Source organism: Yarrowia lipolytica, chromosome 1C, assembly GCF_001761485.1.
Source record: "Yarrowia lipolytica chromosome 1C, complete sequence".
Classification (NCBI taxonomy): domain Eukaryota; kingdom Fungi; phylum Ascomycota; class Dipodascomycetes; order Dipodascales; genus Yarrowia; species Yarrowia lipolytica.
Window position 1 is genome coordinate 3,103,549 of NC_090772.1, and position 26,318 is coordinate 3,129,866.

At 48.4% G+C, this 26,318-nt stretch overlaps 11 protein-coding genes across 11 annotated transcripts; 5 read left to right on the top strand and 6 right to left on the bottom strand.

The window, feature by feature from the left end:
- Positions 1–1,179: 1,179 nt before the first annotated feature.
- Positions 1,180–2,013, top strand: YALI1_C31047g (uncharacterized protein; the record flags this gene model as incomplete). Its single annotated transcript, XM_502143.1, has 1 exon — positions 1,180–2,013. One exon carries the CDS (start codon positions 1,180–1,182, stop codon positions 2,011–2,013), a length of 834 nt encoding a protein of 277 aa, XP_502143.1.
- A 279-nt stretch (positions 2,014–2,292) lies between these two features.
- Positions 2,293–2,806, bottom strand: YALI1_C31061g (uncharacterized protein; the record flags this gene model as incomplete). Its single annotated transcript, XM_068282530.1, has 2 exons — positions 2,293–2,643; positions 2,693–2,806. The coding sequence occupies 2 exons, from the start codon at positions 2,804–2,806 to the stop codon at positions 2,293–2,295; spliced, it is 465 nt and encodes a 154-aa protein (XP_068138631.1).
- A 161-nt stretch (positions 2,807–2,967) lies between these two features.
- Positions 2,968–3,313, bottom strand: YALI1_C31067g (uncharacterized protein; the record flags this gene model as incomplete). Its single annotated transcript, XM_068282531.1, has 2 exons — positions 2,968–3,163; positions 3,207–3,313. The coding sequence occupies 2 exons, from the start codon at positions 3,311–3,313 to the stop codon at positions 2,968–2,970; spliced, it is 303 nt and encodes a 100-aa protein (XP_068138632.1).
- Positions 3,314–3,395: 82 nt separating this feature from the next.
- On the bottom strand, positions 3,396–5,114 carry YALI1_C31086g (uncharacterized protein; the record flags this gene model as incomplete). The annotated part of the gene is made up of 1 exon (XM_502144.3): positions 3,396–5,114. One exon carries the CDS (start codon positions 5,112–5,114, stop codon positions 3,396–3,398), a length of 1,719 nt encoding a protein of 572 aa, XP_502144.3.
- A 3,580-nt stretch (positions 5,115–8,694) lies between these two features.
- On the top strand, positions 8,695–11,205 carry YALI1_C31122g (uncharacterized protein; the record flags this gene model as incomplete). The annotated part of the gene is made up of 1 exon (XM_502145.3): positions 8,695–11,205. The coding sequence occupies one exon, from the start codon at positions 8,695–8,697 to the stop codon at positions 11,203–11,205; it is 2,511 nt and encodes an 836-aa protein (XP_502145.3).
- A 136-nt stretch (positions 11,206–11,341) lies between these two features.
- YALI1_C31151g (uncharacterized protein) lies at positions 11,342–11,695 on the bottom strand (the record flags this gene model as incomplete). The annotated part of the gene is made up of 2 exons (XM_068282532.1): positions 11,342–11,581; positions 11,636–11,695. The coding sequence occupies 2 exons, from the start codon at positions 11,693–11,695 to the stop codon at positions 11,342–11,344; spliced, it is 300 nt and encodes a 99-aa protein (XP_068138633.1).
- Positions 11,696–12,821: 1,126 nt separating this feature from the next.
- YALI1_C31163g (uncharacterized protein) lies at positions 12,822–13,040 on the top strand (the record flags this gene model as incomplete). The annotated part of the gene is made up of 1 exon (XM_068282533.1): positions 12,822–13,040. The coding sequence occupies one exon, from the start codon at positions 12,822–12,824 to the stop codon at positions 13,038–13,040; it is 219 nt and encodes a 72-aa protein (XP_068138634.1).
- A 3,326-nt stretch (positions 13,041–16,366) lies between these two features.
- Positions 16,367–18,076, top strand: YALI1_C31199g (uncharacterized protein; the record flags this gene model as incomplete). The annotated part of the gene is made up of 1 exon (XM_502147.3): positions 16,367–18,076. The coding sequence occupies one exon, from the start codon at positions 16,367–16,369 to the stop codon at positions 18,074–18,076; it is 1,710 nt and encodes a 569-aa protein (XP_502147.3).
- Positions 18,077–19,780: 1,704 nt separating this feature from the next.
- Positions 19,781–20,785, bottom strand: YALI1_C31243g (uncharacterized protein; the record flags this gene model as incomplete). The annotated part of the gene is made up of 1 exon (XM_502148.3): positions 19,781–20,785. The coding sequence occupies one exon, from the start codon at positions 20,783–20,785 to the stop codon at positions 19,781–19,783; it is 1,005 nt and encodes a 334-aa protein (XP_502148.3).
- A 29-nt stretch (positions 20,786–20,814) lies between these two features.
- Positions 20,815–21,699, bottom strand: YALI1_C31252g (uncharacterized protein; the record flags this gene model as incomplete). Its single annotated transcript, XM_068282534.1, has 1 exon — positions 20,815–21,699. One exon carries the CDS (start codon positions 21,697–21,699, stop codon positions 20,815–20,817), a length of 885 nt encoding a protein of 294 aa, XP_068138635.1.
- A 2,853-nt stretch (positions 21,700–24,552) lies between these two features.
- YALI1_C31281g (uncharacterized protein) lies at positions 24,553–26,307 on the top strand (the record flags this gene model as incomplete). Its single annotated transcript, XM_502149.3, has 1 exon — positions 24,553–26,307. The coding sequence occupies one exon, from the start codon at positions 24,553–24,555 to the stop codon at positions 26,305–26,307; it is 1,755 nt and encodes a 584-aa protein (XP_502149.3).
- Positions 26,308–26,318: the final 11 nt, after the last annotated feature.

Sequence of the window (26,318 nt, forward strand, 5' to 3'; positions counted from 1 at the left end):
GACTTGAATCCTCATTTCTCGCCTAAGAGTAGATACTGTACGTCTTATCACGCTAGATACGGTCCCCCTTAGATACGATCCCGCTAGATACGATCCCGCTAGATAAGCATATTTGTTATATTTGTTAGTTATACCTCAATTCACAAGTAACTAGGTAGGAAGTACTTGAAGTAGTACTTAGAGTTTAATAAAGCCTAACAATACACTTCAACACGAACATGGCATGTCCTGGACACCACAACTTGACGTGGTCGTCCAATTGGCCCGTGTCATACTCTTGAAAGACCATTGCCTCCCCAACACAGCCCGTTTTGTGATTATTATCTTCTCCCCAACCAAGCCCATTTCCTGATTATTATCTTCTACTCCGATTTCGCAAGTAACAAGTCTGTATCTATCGTAGTCATATCAAACAGTTAGGGACATTCAATCACAATTGTGTCATTTCCGCCAGCATAAACGATCATTGACACATTTCCTATCATCTCAACCCTTCCACATATCTGTCTCCATACTGACATGAGTATACCCTTGGACGGTATATCCTCATCAGGGAGACCTCACAGAGTCATTAAAACTTCTCATGACCCTTGACTACTCTCTAAAACCCCATTGAGACCCCATTTAACCTCAAAATCTCCCGTTTGTGCCGCTTTCAAGTCGCTCACTCCCCTTCTTCTCTTATCCCTCCTCGGGGACCCGCTCCCATAGTGTAGTGTGTGGATTCAGACCATTTCCCGAGGTTTCCAGCAACCCCAGCTCGAGTCCGGAAACAAATTTCTCTCCGGCGTGTCTCTCATTCTCCATTGTCCGCCTTTTTCCGCCGTTTCCGCCTTTTTCCGCCTTTTTCCGCCCTTTTCCCCCATTTCTCAGCAGACTCCAAGTTTTTTACAGCATAAAACAAGGTTCCATATCCCTGCATAATGCATATCTAGCATAACCGTTAGTTCACACAACCACAACAGTTCCAGTCCAGTCAAATATCGGTCGGCATCGAATCACAGGACCCACGTGACCTAGAGACACACACACACACTCCCCCATCACGTGACCAAGAGACACACACACCATCACGTGACCAAGAGACTCACATTCCCCATCTCCGCCATCAAACACCTCGAGTCAACCGGAATCGCTCGCCACCACCCTCGACCACTCGACCATTCGACCACATCCAGCATGTCACTAACCCACCAACTGTCCGCTCCGCCAACATGCTCGGACTACAACTTGGACACGAGAACGGCGAAAATCAACTTTGGCGTCTCGGTGCTTATGACGTTCGGCATGTTTGCCAGTTACGCCCCGCAGCTGTACAAGATTGTCAAGCGGAAAAACGCCGAGGGAATTTCTCCTTCGTTTCTGCTTCTGGGATCTCTTTCGGGCGGTTTCTTTTTCGCCAATATCGCCATGTTGGCTGACCCGGTAGTACATTGTTGCAAAAGAGAACTGGACGCCACAGAGTGTCTTTCTGCATCGCTGGGCGTGATACAGATCTTTTTCCAGGCATCCATGTTTTACACAATTCCGATTTTCTGCCTGATTTGGGCTAGAAGACAAGCTGACCAGAACCAGTACGAGGAGATCAAGAGAGTAACGACTCTGGTGACGGCGTCCTTCTTCGTGTCTGCCCTCGTGTGTGTGGTTTCCAAGGTGACGGGCAAGTATCCCCGGACGATTGCCGACGTTTTTGGAATTTTGGCCGCCCTGTTGACATGTGTGCAGTACCTGCCTCAGATTTACACCACATACAATCTGGGTCACGTGGGCTCGCTTTCCATCCCGATGATGTGTTTACAGACGCCCGGCGGTTTCATCTGGGCTCTTTCTCTCGCGCTGAGACCCGAGACAAAGTGGTCCACTTGGGCTGTCACTTTTGTAGCCGCCGTCTTGCAGGGTGTTCTTTTGATCATGGCTGTTTCGTTTGAGTACAGAGACAAGAAGGTAGACGAGCGAACAGCCCTATTGAACGGGTCCGTTAACGGTGACGATGACGATGACGATGAGGCGTAGAGGAATGAGGGATCTAGACTGGAGTACTCTTACAGGTGAGTGCATTACGCCCTACACAAGGCTGATCCATAAACAATACATCAACACTCCAGTCGTTGGCCTCTTCGGAGCCAAGGGCCCTTCTTCGGACTCTAGAGGGTAAGTAATATCAATCCCTAGCCCTCAACGAGCTGATTCCGCCGGTCTTGTTTCTCTATATGTAATCTCCATACAAACCGAGCGTCTTCTCTCCACCAGAGTCATTTCTGTCGCCCTCCTCGCCTCTGGTTTTGTCATCACCTAAACCCACCCCTCTAAATCTTCCTCACAAAACGAGGCCTTAAAAACACAAAAGCTCCCCAACCAAACTCTTCCTCTTTCACATCCCTTTTTTAGCACCACTTTTTCCCACACCCGAGGCAAAGCGGCGGACGCAATCATGTTCTGTCTCCAATTCGGCGCCTTGTGTGAGCAAAGACGTGTCCGCGTAGCGGACGTTTCCGAGCAAGGGACGACGTTGTGCTTAGACTGTGGTGTTTTCAGGGGGTTAGGACCAGGAGCTGGTGTGGAGTCACCACATCCGTCTCGTGGTATGATGCGGCCGATCGTGCAATCAAGTCGGGATCCAAGAAAATCGCGACCTAGATATTTCTAGGGAATGCTCGTCGTATGGCCGAACTGAGGACATCATTGTGAAAACGCCAGCACAGCTAGCAGTTTCACGACATTGCCACAGACGCCGATGGAACCAAACAGACACGTGATAGCACACTCGACCCTTCTTCGATGGATACTTCACACGCGGCGAAGACATTATCACCAGGGTGAGGAATGACACAATACTGTATTGCACAATACATTCCCCGTATCACATGATCCGAGAGTGTGGCTGAGGAACTAACACGTTTCCTGTCGTCTGGTCAGACCATGTTATTCAATTTCGATGTTCAGGATCTTGTCCCTCCTGACTGACGTTCATGATCTACATACACCGTCTACGAGTGAGTATTGGAGTATTGGTGAGCAGTGGAGCATTGGAGTATTGATGTGAGATGTTTCTCGCACTACGGATTTGGGATCTGTGATTGATCTGCCGTGAGATTGGGCTATTACTGGGCTGTGACACGATGTAAGATGTGATCTTGCCAGGTCAGATCGGAGCCCCAATGATCTTCCAGATGAAAATTAAGCTTTGGGAAAATTTCAACTTTGACTTTGGAATTTCAGCATTTGCTCTATCATGCATTGATAGTGCTTCGCTCAGCGTCTTGAATTTTATTACGTGGACTGTAAAGAATTCCATCCACTCCAGATCTTGCATTGACTCCAAGTGTCTTTCCAGGACACTTGGTCGACCCCAGCACTATCTGTACATTGATCAGATGAGATATCAGTCACATTAACTATAGCAAATAAATAAAGCCGTCGGTGTTGCTTCTGTTCTTCCATCCCAAAGCCCCTCTCAGGACGGTGCTGAGGACGACGCAGGCAATCGTGAAGCCCATGGCGATCCAACAGCCTCTATGGTACTGGGGCGCTTCCCGAGCGATAAACGTCCGCAAAGCTATGATGGCAAAAGTGTCCGATACCATTGCGAAGATGGCAAAGCTCATGAGTCGGCGGTGTCTTCCTTGGATGTTGCTTCCGAGCCAGCAGGCCACAACAACAAATGCCGCCATAGTGTTTGGAATCACAAACCAGCCTCCTCCAAACTTGATCCAGGGGTTTCTGTCTCCCGGTTTACAGAGAATGAGCGCCCATCCGATGATTGTGAAAAGGTAGTTCATGAGCAGGAACGGGTAATTGACTCGGAGTTTGAACGAGCACCATCCCTGAACAACTGTCCAGAAACATCCAAAAACAATCATTGTCCAACAGATGAGCTGAGCGATGGCCGATGTCTTTCCTACGGACATTAGCGTAGGGGACATGAGCAGAGCGTAGCAGCAGTCCAGTCCATGGTAGGTGAAGAGTCCCAGAACTGAGCATGTCCACACTATGGGATCTTTTGCCGCCAGGAGAAGTCCTTCAAGCGGGGTCTCTGTGGGCTCCACTGGGTTTCCCCCTGCGTAGTCGTCTTCAGTAAACTGTTTGAAGAACTCATATCCGTCCTGGCCGTGTTTTTTTATCCATTTCTGGCTCCAAAAGTAGTCGGGCAACAGTCTCCAGATCAACGGGGTCTGAATGCATCCGCAGATTCCAGTGACGAAGAATTGCCAGGACCAACCGGGCTTCTTGTCGTGGATGAGACCCAGAGCAATGGCAATCAGCGTGAAGAGTGGCACCATGAACCAGGCGGCTCCCCACGCACAAGCAAACACAAACTGCGCCTCGTACCTTCCGTGCCATTGGAAAATGACGTGAAGGACTGCCGGTAGACAGAAGTTCATACAGACACCCATAATGACTCGATCTGCGACTAGACCGGCGTAGTTGTGGCACACTCCAAGCAGACAGATACACAGACCCCAACAGAACATTTCCACGGCAAACCAGATTCGAATGTTCACTTTGAGAAAGAGAAAGGCAAAGGGAATGGCGAGAAACGCGTAAGGGAAATACAGTGCCGTTTCTGTCCACTCGTATTGGTCAACGGTGATGTGATTGAACTGGAGGATACCTGCTCCCAGAGCAGGACCAATCACGTCTCTGGAGACAATGTGGGACACATAGAAGGCCTGGCATTGGCATGCAATAGCCAGAGAACGATGAAACTTTAGATGATGACTCTGTTTGGCAGTCAGAGTGGTCACATGACCGGCCTCGAGGCTTTCCGGGTGGGAGGAGACTTTCTTGAACACCGAAGTGTCTCCAAGAACAGCTGTGGGGTCCGCCGCGTTCTCAACGTGCTCGGTGGACAGCTTGGCGTGTTCAATGTGATCAGCAGACTGTTTTGCCTGTTCAACTTGTTCACTAGAATGTTTGGCTTCACCAGCAGGACTGGCATCTTCGATATGTTCAGTGTCTTGTTTCTCCGTGTAGTTTTGGGTCTCGGAGGGAGTGTCTGAGTCTGTGGGTGCGATTGGGTCTGTTTCGACCATTCTGAAACTGTTACGTGACCCCAATTCCTTCTTCACGTCTATATATATACGTTTCTTTCCGCTCAAGTGCTCTGACAACATGACCGACCGTCCAAAATGAGCATCCGCAAATGTATACAACCCTGAAAAACTCAGAGAGTAAGTTGGTGTGGGGTAGAAGCGATAAAAGGGATCTGGAGCGGCTATTTCTACACTAACTTAACCGGTATAATTTAACAACCCGATAACCTGGCGATGAGTATGACTCTGTAGTACATCTCTCCATTCCTATGAGTATGGCTCTCTACTTCCTACAAGACAGCCATACTGCCACGGTCACGCCTAATTTCCACCTCCTCTGATCCGACGAATCCTACCACCACTAAACTCTTCACCTCAAGTCCCGAGTTTGCTCAGCCGTGAATCCTGCGAGCATTTTGGGTGGCTCTTTCGGGGAGGGCCCCCGGTTTTCGGTTTTCGGTTCTCGTGTAAGGTTTCTCCGGGAAAGAGTCTGACATGGAAGTGAGTTCATGACGACTTTGGGGCATATTTTGGGCAAATTTGCGGTTCCGGAACACTTGTTAAAGTCGGTTAATGATCATAAATCCGCCTGCAACGAATTCTAGACAACTCGGCCCCTATTAATCCGGTTCCTTGGCGAGGGGAAAGACAGGCATAATCCATGCACCTAACCGAGATGGAACCTAAATCAAACAAAAAAAAAACATCCCAAAACATTGTCAAAAAGTCTCGAGTCACGTGATTTGCGATTGCGATGGAGGACTGGGGTATGTGTGTGTGTGTGTGTGTGTGTGTGATTAGGCGGGGTAGACCGCGGGGAGACTCGTGTTGTTTTTTGCCTCCTGGCTTGATTTTTGCGTCGTGGATGACGCACCCCTCTCTGAGGGCAATGTGACCTCATGACATCATTAGACAGCAACCGTATTTACCCCACAGTTGGTTAACTTTTTCACTGCTGTCTCGAGACGTGTTCCCGGTCAGAAGTAGAGATTAAACTGCGACTGATTTTCGGTCTTAGGGTTAAGCAGGTGTGTTGAGGTGAGAGGAGGTGGCCACTGTACTGGTACTATACGATTAAGTGTAGTTCCTGAACGGTACGGCGCAAAGTGCAGTGGAGAAGGTGATGTAGGACTGATTTGAACAAGTCCAAATGGTTTCTAGTACTGATGTTCGCCCACTGTATCATTTCAAATCATCATCAATTGCTCTCTCGGTCTCTCTGGAGACATTCTGTTGAGGGATTGTATGCAGTATAATGAAAGGTCAGGACACAAGTCACCAACTTTGCGCGACTAAGTTGAATACATGTTGTACATTTTATACATTTCGCTTTTTCGATTGCGCCTTACGACTCAGGCTACTCTTCGGGACACTGTGGATATCTCGAGGGTAGGGTCATATGCTGTGCACCTGATCGTCAGAACAGATACTGGAGAAGTTGATTCTGATACTACCAAAACAACATATGGACTTGGATTCAATAACCCGACCACCGTGGTCTCATTACAGTACACCCCTCCCCAACGCCACTCCCCACACATCGTCAGTGAGTCGTGCATGAGGAGTCACAGTCTTAGTCGGTCTCGTCTCACCGTGTCTCAGGTTACAACACCCATTGAGTCTTCCGCGATTTGGAGAGATGATCATATGGTGGGACTAAGCCGACAGACTAGTCTATGACAAAGCTGATACCTGTATTTAGTCATCTCGATAAGCAGTCTTCTAACTGAAAGTGTTTGCAAGGCTGCTAGATCAATGATGTCTCACCACATTGTTGGACACTTAGTCAAGCAGATCGTGAGCCGCTCGGTCCTGTTAATGTCTCAGCAGATCAGGTCCGGCTCAAGGATCGGAAAAACCCGCGACATGCGCGACGGACAGCGGAAGTTGAATGTTCCGAGTGAGACTGTCTCATGTATAAAAAGGCGATTGGGGGGTTTTGAGACAGATATTGACACCTATTGTCTGTACCAAGGGTGATTGAGACCCATTGTTCACCTGACTGTTGAGATAATACCTGTTAGGGTGGAGTACATGTGGGTACGTACTTCTACTACAGTACACTACAGACGAGAACAACTTCAACAGTGTATATTGTGGGTGAATATCACGGCTGGGGACCAAAAGAGTTGTCAGATGTATTTCTTTGGCGGATATCTTTCTAAAAATACTAGTATCACTTCTCACAGTCATGCTTACATGTACATCTATTCACTTGTACTTGTAGCACATCTGTAACCCCAGTGTCTCAGCATGTCCAACCTATCGGGTTCATTGGCGTCTTCGGAGTCGTCCGGCTAGTTTATCAGATTCTGCTGAGCTTTGAAATCTGTTGAGATGATTATTCTTCTGGAAATTCAACTTGCGGGGTGAAAAACTTCACAAACTCCGCTGAAGTGCCTGGGCAGGGATGGATACCGTCTGACGATAAGCCTCCGACGAAGCTTCTGATGCTAAGCCTCTGACAATACAGCCTCCGAAGATACGGATTCAGACGATACAGCTTTTGATATTCTGAATTCCTGACATTCTGAGTCCCTGACATTCTGAGTCCCTGACATTTGAGCTCCTGGGACTGCTATACTGCAGCGTAAGTAAATCTAAGTAATCTGAACAGATGGGATCTCAGAAAAACCCGGATATATGAATATTTTGTGAGAAGAGTGTCCATATTTTATTCTGGAATTTGATTAGGGTCCCTCTGGCAACATCTTGGTATCGTCACAATCTCAGTAGCGCCTCTGGAACATTGATTTTGCACCCCCAGCTGATTTTTTTCTTTAAGTAATTGTCAAGTAATTGGCTACCCGTTCCAAAATCAGAGAAAGAATGCCAACCGATGGGAGAGTGTCAAATTATATAAATAGACACGGTAGTAACATTGAAGATATACTCAGAACTCATCAGATGAGCTTTTTCCTTTTTTATTCATCACCCTCAGCCGTGAACCACCATTATCGACTACCCCGAGTAATTTAGTTGATGATAGTTATAAGTTCAAGTATGGCTTAATACACTCACTATTGACTTTATATTCTGCCGAATTGTCAGCGTAAGCACATCAATTGACCACGTGACCTAACTCCCACGTGATCTAAAACCCCTTCCCCCACTTACCCGTGCGATATCTCCTCAATCCACCACCCCTCCACTCTCTTATCTAGGCTGTAAGACATTTTCCTTAGTTGAACCTTGTAGGCACTCCACCTGCCCACCAAGGGTTTGAGGATACTCTCCAAGTGTTGATAAAGAAGAGCAAATGGAAGGCAGAGACAAAGATACTATTCCTAGCTCCCTTCTATCTTTTCAGATACGACTTTTATCGCTCTTCCTCGCCCGCTGTCAACTTACCCTACCTACTGATAAGCGCATGGCCGTATGCACAAGTCTGCATGTTGCGAGATACGGCACGAGGACCTGTGCATTTTTCAGAGCTTCACCAAAACAATCAAACGGGATTGGAGCGGCGTAAATCGACACAAACAGGCCTTTTCTGTTGTTCTACAGTGATAAGGACGCGCCAGCGACTTGACCGGCGCCACAGAACACACAAAATACACAAGACAACTTATTTATTGCCCCCACCCTTTCATCATCATAATCATCATCATCATCATCCCCTTCTGACACCCTCAGTATATGATCAATCAACCACTACCACATGAGCCAATACAGTCGCCACGCGTTCGATACCGACTCCGACTCGGATACGGAGCTGACTCCAATCTACATCGATGACCGTTACTCGTCAATGGTCAGTAACGACTCCAGAGCAGGCTTACTAAGACGAGGAGGTGATCTGGAAAGAGACGCCGAGAGCGAAAAGACCCGCGAAGAGAAAGAGGAGGAATTGAGAAACCACAGCTTCAGCAAGTCAAGGGATAAAACGAGGGAGACAGTCGCCGACGCCACTCTCGAATCCAGCTCTTGTGTAGACTCACAATACGACACAGTGGAGACAACCTCTATTTTTTCTGTGGGGCGCAAAAAGGCCATCAATTCACCGTATCCAGAAGTACGGGCTGCTGTACCTGCTACTGACGACCCTCTAATGCCGCAAAATACCCCCAGAATGTGGGTCATTGGCATCTTTCTGGTCACCATCTGTTCTGGACTCAACATCCTCTTCACTCTGCATTGGCCAGCATTCGTCATATCGTCCTTTTTTGCAGCCATGGTGGCATGGCCTCTGGGACGAATATGGGACCAGTTTGTGCCGAATTGGAGAATCCCCCTGACTAACATCTACCTCAACAACTCCCCCTTCAACATCAAGGAGCATTGCCTGATTATCGTCATGGCCAACGTCTCCTATGGAACGGGCGTCTCCTACGTCCCCGTCATTGTGCTGACGATGAAACACAGATACAACAACACATATTTCGGCTGGGGCTTCAGTATTGTCAGTTCCATTTGTGTGCAATGTCTTGGTTACGGCATGGCGGGCATCTGTAGACGTATCTTGGTCTATCCTGCCTCTCTCATCTGGCCCAGTAATTTGGTCACCACCACTTTTCTCACTAACATTCACATGAATGTGAACCATACTGCCGACGGGTGGAAGATTTCTCGTCTGCGGTTTTTTCTCATTGTTTTTTCCGCCTACTTTGTCTGGAACTGGTTACCGGGCTATCTGGCGCCTTTTTTGTCCAATTTCGCCTTTGTGACGTACGCAGCTCCCGACAATGTCATTGTGAACCAGATTTTCGGGTCATCTTCCGGCCTGGGGCTCATCCCCATCAACTTCGACTGGAACGTCATTGCCGGTTACATTGGCAGTCCTCTGGTTCCGCCTTTCTTCTCTATCGGAAACGTGGCAGCAGGAGTGGTGGTCATTTTCTGGATCATCACCCCTATTTTGCACTACTCCAACGCCTGGTACGGGCGATACCTGCCCATGAGCGATTCCAACTCGTATGACCGATTTCAAAGGACTTATGATGCTGAGAGAGTACTCAAACCGCTTGTCAAGGGCGGTAAAAAGAAGTTTGAATTGGATGTGGAAAAATACAAAGAGTATTCGCCGTTGTATCTGTCCACGACATTTGCTCTTTCCTACGGCGTCTCCTTTGCCGCTATCACATCCACGGTTGTCCATACCATTCTTTTCCACGGCAAAGAAATCATGTACTACTGGAAACACAGCCGAAAGGAGCCAGAGGATGTGCATATGGAACTCATGAGAAAGTATCCCGAGGTGCCCGAATGGTGGTACGCACTGGTTCTAGCCATCTGCTTTGCCCTGGCTTGTGTCACGGTCTCCGTGTGGGAAACAGACTTGCCCATTTGGGCTCTTATCATTGCCCTTCTCATCGCTGGAGGTCTGCTTATCCCGGCAGGTATGATTGCGGCACTGACCAACGTGACCATGGGTCTCAATGTGCTAACCGAGTTTGTCGTGGGCTACATTCTTCCCGGACGACCGGTCGGCATGATGTTTTTCAAAACCTTTGGCTACATTTCAAACGCACAAGCGCTCAACTTTTTGGTCGATCTCAAACTCGGCCACTACCTGAAACTGGCTCCTCGAGTCATGTTTTGTGCCCAGATACTGGCCACAACGTGGGGCAGCATTTGCCAGCTGGCTGTGGTGGAATGGGCACAGATGGCGATCCCAGATCTGTGTGAAGAGTCGCAAAAGACAAACTTCTCCTGTCCCCAGGTCCAGGTCTTTTACTCCGCGTCCGTCATCTGGGGCCTGGTGGGACCTGGCCGTATTTTCGGCGAAGGGCAGCTGTACCATGGGCTCTTGTGGATGTTTCTGGTGGGTGCAGCCTTGCCTTTTTTTTCGTGGCTGTGGCTGAAACGGCACCCCAACTCTCGGCTCAAGTTCATCCACTGGCCTGTGTTCTTCAACGGGCCTTCTCAAATTCCGCCCGCCACCCCCTACAACTACGCATCGTGGTGTGTGGTAGGGTACATTTTCAACTGGCTGATTAAACGGCGGTGGTTCAACTGGTGGGCCAAGTACAACTACACACTGAGTGCAGGGCTGGATGTGGGGATGGCTGTCAGTGCAGCGGTCATTTTTGTGTCGTTGCAGCTGCCCAATATCAATCCTCCGTCGTGGTGGGGAACCAACATCTTTACGCCGACGATGGATATTCAGGGCAATGCTTTTCAGGAGGTGTTGAAGGAGGGCGAGAGTTTTGGTATGAAGACGTGGAAGTGAACGGTGAGTGCGAGACACCAGTACAGGGACTATTCTGGGTTCAGGCCTCGAGGCGTATGTCTACATACAAGTGCTGTACGACAAGTCTCTACCGTTCTCGTCAATGGATCACTATAGAATGCCGTTCATGACGGTTCTAAAAACTGCATCTCGAAAAAGATATGAGTCGATGTTTGCATAATAGAGTATTAGCATGTGATTGAGAGAGATGTGAGTAACTATGCATACAAGTTCTGAACTTGTAATGTACAGTAGAGCTGAGTTGTTGGCAGGAGGATGATAGGTTGGCGATGCTTGGCTGTTCTATGGCTATTCTACAGTACATCGGTTTATTGCACTTCACAACATCTTGCCAATAGTGGATAAACAGTTGATTCTAACTTGTTGCTCAAATCAAAACTCATCTCTTCATACTGAGTGGAATCATCACTACTTCTAAACGCCTTGAAGTGGCAGAGTTCACGCCGCCCGTGACGTGAGTAGCACACATGTCACCTCTCAGATGGTATTATCGCATTTGTTAGTTTGCTATCCCTGTCTTTGGTTCTCCCTGTTCGTTCGTGAAGTCAGGGCTAAACGGCTTTGTCATCTCTCCCGACTGAAAGTCGAAGGAACACTTTGAGCACACTTCTAGTGGTACCAAGTCGAATCTGGCCGTGTCATGATCGCTTTCATCTAATTATTACTTCCATAGCGTCTCTAGATGGAAACTTATCTGACTTCGTATGTGGACTTGAGTAAATCAGTACGGGCTATGGATAATGTCCTAGAGATATAATGTGGTGCCATATGGGAGCTGGCATGATTCTCAATGCGAAAAGTTGTATTCCCGTCCATCATATCTCTTCTCTTGTTCTCCAAAAAGGGCGTTTTCTTTCGTATCTTGTGGCACTCACTTTTGTCACTGACCTCCATAATTAACCAACTAAATTAACAAAAATACTTACATATATAGTTGATAACAAAAGTCGACTTTGAGTTTGCTCAGGCACGGCACTCGAGTCACGCGGAATTAATTGTGGATTTTCGCGGCTCTAAATTGGTTTGAGTTTTGGATTGAAAACTCGGAACAATTGAGTCGCAAAAACTCCCTCTTGGAGGCATATTTCTGTGATTAAAAGTGCACAATGTGAATTTACGTGACTTTAGGTACAAAATGATACCACTCTTGTCTCCGAGGGATAACTTTGGCGTGTTCTGTGAGTTCAGACGAGCAATATATTGGACTATTGCCTATCTAGCTCTTGCTTAGATGGATTCACGTTTCGAGCCCCTAATTTTCAACTTATGACAAAAATAACGACATTTTAGTAGTGTAAAGTGAACGCGACGAATACGCTAGTATGTTTCTACTTTCGCCATCTCTCCTGGAAGACTTGTTGGACAGGATGAGGTATATCACTCTACAAACGGCTTTAACATATTATATGACGGATTGAAAAGCTAAAGGTGAGGAGTGAGATTCGAGGAGATGTTACCCAAATAATCGTTTTTCGTGACTTTTTCTTCCATCATATCAATCCCTCTGTTGACATCGTAACAATGATGTGATTTTAATTGCTCTATGGTCTTTGTGTCGTCAGCTAGAGCGGTTCAAACCCACTGAATGGCCATGTATGGCTGAGTTCACCAGTGTTGGAGAAAATACAGTATCGATGGTGTTTGAAAACCGATGCCAGTGCTGTTATTATACTGCATCTGCTTTATTTGCACTTGACTGTCTGTTTTGCCGTGTTTCTCCTCTCCTTCTTTCAATCGAATTTCTCACCATCACGGAATGCCCACTGTTTGGAGTGGGAATTGCAGAAAATCTCGATACTTCGACAACCAAATAGGTCTCCGGAGTGCTCATTTACGTCTGGGTGGGCATGTACGGCGCCACTGTCGGCCCGCTGACCTACTTCATAGTGTCTGAAACCTCGTCGGTCTACCAGCGTTCCGTTAATCATAGCTCTGGCTTCCATCGCAACTACTTCAAGACTCATGCAAAGAAGCGGAGCTAACGGCTCTAGAAGCCTCCCGCAAAAATATCTGTCGAGTCAGTGTAAGCACTCACAACTACTTGTAGTAGCTCCATCTCTTCTTCCATCATCTCTAGACAGAGGGGTATTGGTTGGTCACAGGTGAGTGGCGAAATGATTGCTCTCTTCAGCCGAGGCGTTCATAGTGAACTTCATCAACGCCTGCTGGTCTGTACACTGTACTGTTTTATAAACCGTGCTCCTAGTTGGAAAGCGACCTGGGATTCTGTTGATAACATGTCTCGTGGATAAAACAAGGGCATCCAGACTGCAGTCTTGGAGTCTTGGGCGATATCACACATGATCCGGGTAGTACCAAGGCAACTTCAAAGACAGCAATAGGAACAGAACTAGTAGATAAACTACCCTTGTCAGACGTTGCCACTTGATCTGATAGAGGTACCAACGACTCCCTGGATCCATGGACTGTCGTGTTTACAAAAAAGCATCTGCCTCTCGAAACTTCCAGGTCATCATCTATAGTCACTGATCTTCTTTAAACACTCTTTCTGACCCGTGAGTAGACATTGTGTCGAAAGATTATTATCCAACAGTAAATACTTGATCTTTCCGGTGATTATATAATACTTTTGAACTTCACTTGCGGTCACAGCAGATAAGTCGCTTTTAATTTAAACTTAACAAATTTCAACAAATGTCTTAACTGGAGCGGTTGACTATTCCAACGAATATGCTGATTATCCACTTATTTAATTACTACAAGGGTGTACTTTCTTCAATTATTAGATAGCATTTCCCACCTTAACTACCTTCTGGTCCACTTTTCTTCCCCCTACGACTTTGGTAGCCTGAGATAGCCACCCCCAGCCCACCCTTTCTTCAACTAATTCCAACTAAATGCAGATGTGTTCAGCCTAAATGAAATGATTTTCTGAGCTGCGTGGTACCACGTGATACTGAGGTATCTACTTGTGGCGTTGTGAGGCAAGTGGGAGATTTGCGCCAATCGATTCATTGCCACCAATTAATTCACCAATGTCACAAAAAATGACTGCGGCTTGGTGCTCTCTACACCTCCATTGCGCTGTGCTTTGGTAAGACACTCTCCCCACGAGAGAGAGAACGAGCTGTGGTGTTGGTGATATTGGTAAGTGTGGACTCTTACAGCTCAAAGGAACACTCTCTTAGATTCGCCCGTCAACCTCCTTGGACTCACCAGCTAGCGGTCTGTTTCCCCCCCAGCATTCTAAAGAGCATCAACGAGTTCTGGTTGGTGTGATTGTCGGTAAGCGTCGACAACACTTGATGATAAGCCCCCTCGGATAAAACCCGTCCACAAAGGTCTCGTTTTCGTCGCAGATTCACACTCACGACCCTATACCACAGCGTACCTTCCACAGCTTCCACCCTGCTCCATACGGCAAACAACACTGACGGTTTTGGAGTTTCAGGCTTTCGGCCGACATCAGGAGCTATCATGGGTGTTTACTGTACTCAAAAGAACAGAAGCGGTCCGCACAAGAATTGTTCCCTGGACCCCTTTCCGACGTACCAGCGATTGAAATAATGTGACAAATGTCGAGAACAGTGGTGACACCTCGTCGTAGTCCCATCACCTAACAAGACTCTGAGTGGGGTTGCTATAGAGCAATGGGGTCATTTTACTGTATTGTAATCTCCTACTAGTTCATATTGGATGGTAATTGGAGAGTCATAGATGTCCACCTGCCCCCTTGGATGAGCTCGCGCGTTGAACTGGTGAACTGACTCGTTTTTTTTTTGTTCCACGTACTGTACCCGAGTGACTTGGCAATCTACAAGTACAGTATGTACTCCTTGGAAGATCCTAGTGACATAATCATCCAGAGTACAGTATTGTACAGTACATGTATTGCATCGAATACCACCGTTCTCTCTCTTGTGCCGGATAGCACAGTCTAAGGAACTGAAGGACACCTCGAGAGTATCCGAGTTCCCCTTCAGCCACACTGAGAAGGATGTCCACCATGGGTGTTACCACTCACAGTACAGCTACACCAACAATATCACGCAAATCGCTAATGTTGCACTTTAGAGAACTCCAGATCTACAAGTAGCTCTTCATGGCCTTGTTTCCTAGAGTCATGTCAGATCTCTCAGGTTGAACCCGAACCACATTGAGGTATAATGAAGGTACATCCGCCATCAAGAATATAATTAACGACCTTTCGCTTTCCACCTTTCTCTCCTGAAGCCACTCCTGTCCCTGTATACTCATTCTACAATGACACTTACGATCATGCTAGAAAAAGCAATCCCAGACCTCTCATGCACGGTTGTTTCAACATGAAACGAAGGAAAAACGAACCTGCAACTTCTCAGACGCTCAGTGCCGAAGACAACTCTCAAACTGTCCAAAAGAGCCGAAATCAACTCTCTGATCGACGCTCAGTACCGAAACCAACCCTCAGACCGTCCAAAGTGTCTCAATACAGCAATCGCAGAAGTTCACGATTTTAGATGCCCTGTGCGGCTTCCAACGTTAAACTTTCAACATTGAGTCATTATGACTCAACTGCTGAATGTCGTATACCAGAGTCCCCAGATCATTGCGGTGGAAAACGGCCGGTTCCACATCCAAAAGCGAATAATTCAGCCTCACGGACGCTGGAGATCTGGAGATCACGTGATCACACACTCCGTCTCCGGCAGTTACCCTGACTACACCATTTTTTCGCACTAAACAGCGGCGCCGTCCCATTCACATTAGACAAAGGCATAAACTCGGCTAAAAAAAAAAACTATTTTTGCAGAGTGGTTATTTTCTTTTTGCTGGATTTTGTTGGAATCAAAGAAGAAACTGAGTAGACTCTAAGTAAAACGAACTGTGAGTGAACAGTTGACGGGGTCTTCAGAATAGTATTTGACAAGGATGTAGGGGTTTAAAAGCGTATCGTTGAGTATTTTTATTGGTGGGATATTCATATTTTAGTCGCTCGTCACGTTTTTTACCCCAATTAGCACTCTATGACCACCCATCCCGTACCTCGTACCAGCCTTCAACTAACATGTCCAATAGCTCGGGCTCAACAAAATTAGCGTCGATCTGCACCTCTTGCTGGAGTCTAAAACATGTCTAAAATAAGCGAGTTGAAAAACCTCCATTGCGACCAGACCCCTTCACTGCCTCGTTTAACGCCATGGTGATGTTCAAAAGGTCAAAGAAGACCGTGGAGACCGTGGAAACGCTGCCGACGGGTGCGGACACTGACAATGCCCGGTTACCGGACAAAAACGGACTCGAAACACACAACGAAAAGTGTAGGCCAGAAGGAACGACAAACGATACAAACGACACTAACGAAATGATGCCCGACCGCGAAAAGAACGGAGCACGACCACCAATCTTCAGTTCCACGTGGAAAGAAATTATCTGCATTTTCCTGCTTGCTCTCAGTCCCGTTCTGGAAGCCCTCACAACTGGAGCTCTTCTGGTGGCCCTGGATAAAATCGGCCAGAGCTACAAGATTGAGGGAGGACAGCTGTCATGGACTCTGTCGGCCTTTTCCCTCGGCACTGGATCGTCTCTTCTGATCATGGCAGGTCTGGCGGACTCGTTTGGGCGCAAAAAAACCCTGATTGCAGGATACACAGTGTTTGCCGCCACCTCTCTCATTTCCGGGTTCATGAAGAACGATGTGGCCTTTGACGTGCTGCGAGCCATCCAAGGCGTTGCCACCGGAGCCGCGATTCCTGCCTCGGTCGGAATTCTCGGCTCAATCTACAGAAAGCCCAGCAAACGAAAAAATCGAGCCATGGCTGGTTTTGCGGCTGGAGCACCGCTGGGGTTTGTGGTGGGCCTGGTAGTGGGCGGCATTTGCGGCGAGTTCATTGGCTGGCAGGGAATTCTCTTCTTCTTTGCCATCATGTACTTTCTGGCTGCACTGGCCTGTGTCTGGTACGTTCCACCAGACCCTCCCATGAGCAAACCAGAAGTGATTGAGAAGCTCAAAAATCTCGACTACGGAGGAGCAGCCCTGTGTCTGGCGGGATTCACGCTCTTTGTGTTCGCCATGACCCACGCAGACAGCACAGAGAAGGGCTGGAAGACTCCCTACATCATTGGTCTGTTTGTGACCGGATTCGTGCTCATTGTGCTGTTTGTTCTCTACGAATGCTACATTGCCAGCAACCCAATCATGCCGCCTCACATCTGGAAATGCAAGGGCTTCGCTGTCTGTATGGCCTGTGTGGCTTTGGGTATGTCCACCTTTCTGGGGACCACTCAATTCTACATTACTATGTATTTCCAGAATATCAAGGGCACCAATCCGATTCTTACCACCGCTTACTTTGTTCCCATGGTGGTGGCCGGTATCTGTGTCAATGTCTTTGCTGCCATGACTCTACATCTCATCCCTGGCCGGTTTCTCATGATGCTGGCCCAGGCCGGCTTCTTTGGAGCAGCTCTGCTCATGGCTCTGGTTGGAGTACACACTTCCTACTGGGCCATCCCCTTCCCCGCAGAAATCCTCTCAGTTATCGGAGCAGACTTGCTCTACAACGTGTCTACTCTGCTCACCATTAACTCGGTCAGTGAGGATCTGCAAAGTCGAGCAGCAGGTATCTTCAACACCATTGCCATGCTGTCTGCAGCTGTCGCTCTTGCTGCTGCCTCTTCCATTGCCTCGGCCAAGGTCAGTGCCGACGAGACCCACAAGGTGTCCAAGGAGACACTGCTCGACTCTTATCATGCTGCCTTTTGGTTCTCGGTCGGTACATCAGCGGCGGGCTTGGTACTGTCCTTCTTCCTGGATCTGGGTACATCCGGCGGAGATGAGGGGAAGGACGTGGATCAGGATACGGAGGAGGTGGAGACGGATTCCATCACCGGCGTCAATAACAACTAGCCTATGCCACCATTATCAACACACTTGAAACTAATATAGACGCTTATATATAATACCACTACTAATTGCATGTTTGAATTGAAGACGAGATATGGCAGTTGGAAAGAATTGTACAACTCCTTACAATAGAACACACAGAGAACGTATATCCACCCGGACTTGATATTTACATGTATCGGACAAAAACAATGTCAGTCTTCGTACTGTACTCAGAAAATGAATTGAAGCTCATCTGGAGTAGGTGATGAGATGACTTGACGGCATATCGATGTGTACAGGTAGGCCGATTAAAACACATTTCTATACTCACAAGCACCTTTAGCAAAGTGTTTAACTATTATATCAACTTTTCCTGACCATCACGCAAGACTATTACGCATCACGCCGGACAATTCGTTTGGGGGCCCTGTATCATTGCAGGTATCACTGGACATGAGATAGACTGCTATTCTTAGTATATTCAGCAGTGAAATACATTGATGACTTCAACAAATGCAAATTATGACCTTTAATTCCTTCTTTTTCAACTCTAGCTTCCTTTTGCAAGTCCAGACGTTCCGAAAACACTTCTTGGTCCGCTCTACAACCATTCCTCCAATCATCCTCTAACCATCTTCTAACCATCCCTCCAACACTTCTCCAGCTCTTACCCCCTCAGCCAGAGGACCCGTCCCTTTCAATACCACTGCTTAAACTCTTCAAACCGCCTTCTGAGAACCTTTATAAAAATTTCTGCTTTCGTAGTCCGCTCGCAAGCCCAAGTCCAACCGCACAACTCACCCCGCCTTTCTACAAGCTGTTCCACGGTCCAGCGGTAAATCGCTTCATCAACAGAACGCTTCGTCAATTACTGCCTAGACCTTGGACCCCAAATTCCGGAAACATACGTTCTAGATCATCATGTATTGGTCCTGCTGGGGGAACATGTCTGTCAGAACCCATTCGACTGCTTTGTCAATACTCAACTGAAATCAAGCACTTTTAATCAGTATCGACAACTGTCAATCACTGCCACTTCTCCGGACGCTCTTTCAGCTCTTCCAGACGATCCCAACAGTTGTGTCAACTGGAGTTGGAGATGTTCCCTCCAAAATAGACACGATGCGCTGAGTCCAGTCTTTGAGTTGATTATTCCATTGGATAAGCAACAGAATTCGTCTCTGAGAAGTCCCTGTGTGTTTTCAAGGAGTTCTTGGTCTGTTGAACGGGGCTACAGTGTCACCAATATGCGTTTGGAGGAATAACCGAGAAGAGAACGAGCTGAAAATAACAAATAAGTGAATGGAGTCTGTAGATGAATTTGATCACATCTGCTCATTTCGACTCTCGACTCTCCATACATTTACTTCTGTGGAATACTTGAAGGAACAAATTGGTCAAATGAGGGTACAGACGAAAGAGACCTTGCGTATTGCAATACTCTGCATCTATCTAGCAATAACTAACCGCCCTGTCATCCATCCAGTTTCCACCCTTCAAGCACCTGAATCCACCATATCAGCCTACAACACTCTCCAACATTTTCCTCTCATTATTTCCTAATTACTGTACATATCCCTTTTCATCACTCGTCTCTTTTTGGATCCTGAGCAGAGCTAATGAGCTTAACTACAAGTTCTCATTGCTCAAGGTCGCTCATGGCTACTCATGACCTGCCTGGTGATTAGACCAGTCGCTACGCTGGTGACGTGTTCATCTCCCAGCTCAGAGCAGGTCACTCACCCTCACCTTCTTTCTCAGTCCATCGAACTCTCGCTTCGCAGACTCATGTCCGCCCACACTCGAGCGTCTCCGTCGCGCAGGAGACGCCGGTAGAATCGTCGTCGACGTCATACCGTCCGCTGCTGGTGCAGCTTGCGTCTGTGCATCTCCCGATGTGGCTTCTCGCAACGGCGGCAGCACCACATCACTGTCCTCGAGCACATCGTCGTCGTCGTCCACCTTGATGCCGGCCTCCTCCAGCTTTTCCTGCTGCAGCTTGCATCGTTTTTCCAGCACACGGTTGCGGGTCTCAAGTCTGTGCAGCGCCGAACGCAGCAGCATTTCCGACTCCCGCATGGACGCCTCGGAGCGTCTGGCAGCCTGTTCTGCGGCCTCCACCTCGGCAACCCGGCTTCGGAACAGATCGTTGACGAGTTCCAGCTCAGACAGCCTCGTCTTGAGGTCTCCAGGGCCAGATGAACCTGCACCTGCACCTGCAGTATGCGGTCCACCTGCGCCTCCGTGCTCGCCCTGGCCGGTCAGGTATGGCGACTGACTTGCAGCTGCACTCAGTTGGTCGAGCGCACTGTTGGGGAGAGCACCAGGCGGGTTGTTAGACAACAGCAGAGGCGACGTGATCTTTTTGAGTGTCGGAGACCCGGAGCCAGCTGCCGGAGTGGCTGGAGCAGTTGCCGCGGAAGGAGTGGCGGGGGCAGTGGCTCCTGCAGCAGGAGTCGCAGTTCCCGAGGGGGCAGTGGAGCCATTTCCTCCGTTACCACCATTACTGCTGCCTCCAGTTAACGAGCCAAATCCAGGAAGACTAGGAGACTGCTGCTCGCGGAACTGTGGCGAGGCATACTGCTGCGGTGGGGGTAGGTAATGCTGCTGCGGGTGGTCCTTCATAGCGGCCATTGGGTGTAGCGGCGCGTGCTGCTGGGCGCCCGGGTGCGGGTGCGGGTGCGGGCCGTGTTGCTGCTGATGGTGCAGTGGCGCCTGGCCCTGCCACATGTGTGGGGGCGGGTGGTGGCCAATGTGGGTCACGTGCATGGGCACGTGCATGCCCGGGGGCGCGTGTTGGTGGTGGGGTGGCGGCGGTGGGCCGTGGGGGTGCTGGGAGTGAAGGAGGCCCCGTTGTTGCTGGGGGCGGATGGGGCCCCGTTGTTGGTGGCCCTTGGGTGCTGGGGGGTGGACGTGGGGCACAGGTGGGAGGCGGACACCCCCGCGAGTATTGGACCGCCGTGAGCGACGGCCGGGTTACCGGGTCCGTGGCCGTGGTTTTTGATCCGGTTACGCGATTTGATGACGTTGGTTTTAAGACTGATGGGGCGTGCTCGGCCGTGCAGCTTAAGGAACAGGCCACACGCGTTGCAGAGCACCTGTCCCGCCTCGTCACGTCGCCAGAGCGGGGTGGTGGAGGTCTGGCAGTTTTGGCACACGGGCGTGAGCGAAAACTGGCCCCGCCCGTTGTCCTTGTCCTTGGATGGGGCGATAGGCGCATCCGACGACCCAGCGTTGGGCGCGGTGGAAGAGCTGGCGCCGGTGGGGGTTACGGAGGCGGAGTTGGGGGTGGCAGAGTCGCTTCTCGCCTCTCCTGCCGTCTCGGACGTGTCGTTTTTCGGTTCGTTTTTGATGTCGCTGTTGGTGTTGGTGTTGACGTTGGCGGTGGCTCCGTTCGTGCCACCAGAAGGAGAGGGACATGTCGAGGCGTTGGTAGAAGGTGGGGGGTTAGTGGTGGGGTTGGAGGGAGCGCCAGGCGCGGAGGGCGCGGCGGCGGACCCGGTTGTGGGTGGCTCCGCTCCTCCAGCTTCTCCAGCAGTCACTCCTGGGGCTCCCGCTTGTGCTTCCTCGCCCTCGACCTTGACCTGGGGCTCAGGGCCAGCCCCGACAACAACCGGCGTGAAACCCATTGTAGCAGCAGACATAATATTCCTTCACGTGGGGCGTTCTATCCAAATCCTCCGCTGTCCAAGCCGACTGTGGGGTTTTTGTGTTTCAAGGTGATGCAAAATTTTCCTATCGCTCACTATCGGCTATTTTGGTTATCGATATCATCCCGATTGGGATGTGGGTAGGGGTTGTGGTAGAGTTAGTGGGGAAATGAACTCGAAGATAGAAGATCAATTTTAGACGAGTAGATGATAATGTCCGTAAGATGTAAAAATATGTATAATATTTATTGGGACGATCTTCTAATTTAGATATTTTTAAATTTCTTATATCTCCAGTTTTGAAATTTATATGGATTTAATTCTCCGTTTTCACACCAAGTTTCTTTCTCCCAATACCCCCTTTAAACACTCACGTGAGTCCCAAACTTTATTGAGAAGACTTTGCAAAATAATATCTGTAAATTCGGACAGCGATTGAATCGCGGTAATAAGGGTATCATAAAACAAGTTAAACCGGGACGATTCCAAGTATGTATTTTTTCCACATGTTTTCCCCTCCAGCGCTCTTCTACACACCCCTCAACCAAATGGAAACCTCCAGAACCTAAACTTCAAATTAAGGTTCCATCAACAAAGCACATAATCATGTGACAGTGCAGATTTTAATCTTCTCTTATTGGTCAGTGCTAGATAGTGCACGTATTGCGTGATAAGAAACAGCGTGAAACGGGCCAATACGAAGAGAAGAAAATTCCCCAAAAAATCCAGGACATTCTCCTGCGAGATCAAAACTCACTTGCGTCAAATCTGCGATTTTCTGACCAAGGTTGCTATTTGTTTGCGCTCTTTTTTCATCTCCCCCACCTTGCACGATAAGATAACCTATCTAGAAACTATAAATTTGAAGGACACGCGATAGGTGATAACGTCACGTGATAATAAAGAGGATGGAGATAAACCAAAGTCGATGGGGAAGACGGCGGGGATTTCCAAACAAGAAATAATCAAATACTAGCACGTGAGGAGAGTCTGAGGGTGAGGGGGTTTCAATCACGTGACTCGTATTGGTGTCAGGGCAATTCTTCCAAGTTTTTGAAATCCCTGTAGGGTTATTGGTTACCCGGACATGGGGGAGGCTGGTGTCAAAAAAAAACATACCAGCCGTAAAAACTTTTACCCGGAGGAGGTAGGGTAAATGTTGGTTGAAAGCAGTGGGATTAGTAAGGAAAAAGAAATGTGAATGGAAATTTTGAAGGAAAATTAATTTGAAGGAAAATGTGACGGAGAAATTTGACGAAAAATGCGAAAGGAGAACTGTGCAAGGAGAAATGTGAAAAGAGAAATTGGGAGAACAAAAACTTGTGTACTTGTTGGGTGGTATTGGAGATATGGGATAACAGAAACGGTCTATTAGGATTCTAGATATGATAAATCCAACGGTCAACTCCTCGCTTTTGTCGGAGGCGCGATTCTCCTGTTATAAGCCATACTCTTCTCTCACAACGGTGTTGTCATACAATGATATAGCTGTTTTGGTTACAGAAATACCAGTGTCCATGTAGGTCGAACCTTTTGTTGCTTGGTATGTTGACTCTTTCTCCTTCTCCTGTTTTGATTCTAACAGACTAACTGTCTGTCTCCAATACTTGTAAAAGTCGTCAGTACAGACCCAGCTCTGCGGTCAATGAACAGACACAGTTGAGGACTCAAGAGTTCAAATTCGTGTTAAAAAAAAAAGCATTCAAATACACTCAAAGTCGCCTAGCTTAGTCATTCTCTGTCGGTGGATCTTGAGAGCCCGTGTTGTATGTTGTTCAGACATACGTTGATGGACACAACAGAACATAACGGTGTCTTGAACAATAGCAAGAGTTTTATAAATCTCGCCAAATGGATGTAGCCATTGGTTGAAACGTTCATTGAAACATCTCTGATACTTCCTCCTATCGCCAGAACATGTTTATGACCATCCAAAGGCCTCCTTTTTGAAAACAAAAGTCACTAGTAAACTGCCCTACCACAGCTTGGAAACCTGGGAAATTATCATCTGGCGAGATCCAGTGAACAGTCTGGCGACATAAAATAACTTCATTCTTCTCTTCAGCTCGATATTGTGCAACAAGCACATCATAGCCAGAGTCCTCACTGCTGAACGCCCGTCCTCTACAATTAATAGAGCCATTGACAACCTGGAGACTTAACAGAAGTCCTTCTAGCATCATTTGCTGCCATATTTAAAAAAATCAGCTCTCTGCCACAATTTTTCGAGCTCGATTGTAAGAGTCGAACCAGTTTTCAAAAACCTATCTCCGCCTAGTTGGACTTTAGTTAAGACTGAAAGTGACCTGGGGGTCCAAATAATGGGTTCCAGGGAAGCGACCAAAACATAACCACTACCATTCAATTTAGCTCTCAACGCCTCATTTCCTCATCCCAAGTTCACCCTACTTTCTCATACAATATTTCCACATACTCGCACTTCCGTATCCGGCTCGTACTCAAATTTACTTATCCTGTACTTGACCTTTCCCAACAGAATCCCAACAGAACATATCCACCAAGTCATAACCTATCCCGATCCAAATCTACACACATTATGTTTCTCTCTCTCTCTTAATTGCTCATAACCTGTAGTTGGTCACGTGCCTTATCACGTTCACCGAACACCAATTATTCCACACGCGCGAGCTGAGGTTCATGCATGAGTGCCCATCCAACCACATTTGATTATAATATTTAGAGTTCCTAGGGTGGACTTAGTAATCGTAGACGGGGCCATTTATCTGGCGATGTAGTAGTCCAAATACAAAAATAATTACATGGCCATTTTCTCCTCATTCAGATGTTCATTTTGATACCCCCAACCCCCCAAATTGTCACACCTGCATGTTCACATATCAGATCCTCCAAACCCCCACCCCAACCTTTCCTCTACACACAGCAATGTCCGACGTAACGCATTTTTCGAAAGTCGTGGCGGCCACGGCGTCGACGTTGGTGTCGGGCGATCTGAGCCAGAGTCACGTGATGCGCGACATTTCGCGGCCCGCGTTCCAGAAGCGAATTTTTTCCTTCTCGAAGCGGCCGTCCGAGTTGGTTCGCATCACCTCTTCTTCCAAGGACGTTTTGTTGCCGGATGAGATGCTGGTGGACATTCCCAGCAACGAAAATCAGTTTTCGCTGTTTCAGGGCTTCCAGGCCACGCTTCCGGAGCACTCTGTGGGCTCTCAGCTGCTTCTGGGGGATGGATCAAAAGTCGGCGAAAAAAGTGCTCGAGAACAGCTGGTGGAGGGCAAGAAGAGCCTGAGTCACAAGCTGGACTTGTTGGAGGTGCGCAAGGCACTGGCGGCAAATGAAATCACCGAGATTGACGCTCGAGTGGCGCACTTGCAGTCCATGCGACAGATTGTGTTTGACAGAGTGGCGTCTTTGGAGCAGCAGGAGTTCCAGCTGGAAAGTGAAGTGCTGCGAATCGATGCAGAGCTGGAACAGATGGAGGAGGAGAAGGAGGAGGTAATCCAGAGACATGATTACGAGACCCGAACCCCGGAGGAGTTGGAGGATGATGTGGTCGATCTGAAGAGTGTGTCTGAGAAACTACAGAGCGCAAGTCAAAAGACCCTTCCCCGACGAAACCTCAGCCGACGAAAAACGCAACCCACTCTGCAACAGTACTACGAGCCAGGCAACAAGATCCGACAAATCAAAGCGCATTCCGATTCGGTCACGTGCCTGGACTTTGACATTCCGTTCGGAACCATGGTTTCTGCAGGCATGGATCTGGGACTCAAGGTGTGGGACCTGTCACGTGGCGATCTCGTGACCGATCTCAAGGGCCACAATGCATCAGTTACGTGTCTTCAGGTCGACAATAACGTGCTTGCCACCGGATCAGCTGACGCTACCATTCGGGTCTGGAACCTCGACCAGGTGGTTAGTAATCCCGATGCCCAGGATGAAGGTGATGATGCCTACACCATTCACGTGCTCGACAGTCACGTGGGTGAAATCTCTGCCATTCATTTCTCAGACCATACGCTGGTGTCTGGTTCTGCTGACAAAACCATTCGACAATGGGATCTCAACACTGGACGATGTGTTCAGACTCTGGACGTGATTTGGGCCAATTCTGCGCAGAATGCGCTGTACTCGAACGATCGGCTCCGAACCGGGTTCGACGCAAACGCACCCTTCATCGGCGCAGTGCAGTGCAGAGATGCAGCCCTTGCCACCGGTACCGCTGACGGTATTGTGCGTCTTTGGGATTTGCGGTCCGGACAGGTGCAGCGAACCCTACAGGGCCATACCGCTGCGGTAACGTGTCTGCAGTTTGACGACGTGCATCTTGCAACCGGATCTCGTGACCGGTCTGTTCGAATCTGGGATCTGCGAATGGGCAACATCTTTGACGCGTTTGCGTATGATTCGCCCATTACTTCGTTGGATTTCGACAACCGAAGAATCGCCAGTACCAATGGAGAAAACACCGTCAAGATTTATGACAGAGCAGCTGAGAAGCATTGGAGTCTGGGTCGAGGAGAGGGAGATCCCGAGGCGCCAGAAAGCACGGTGGTGAAGACCAAGGAAGGCTATTTGGTGGAAGGTGGTGGAGATGGAGTGGTGGGTGTGTGGGCCTGTTAGTACTAGCGATG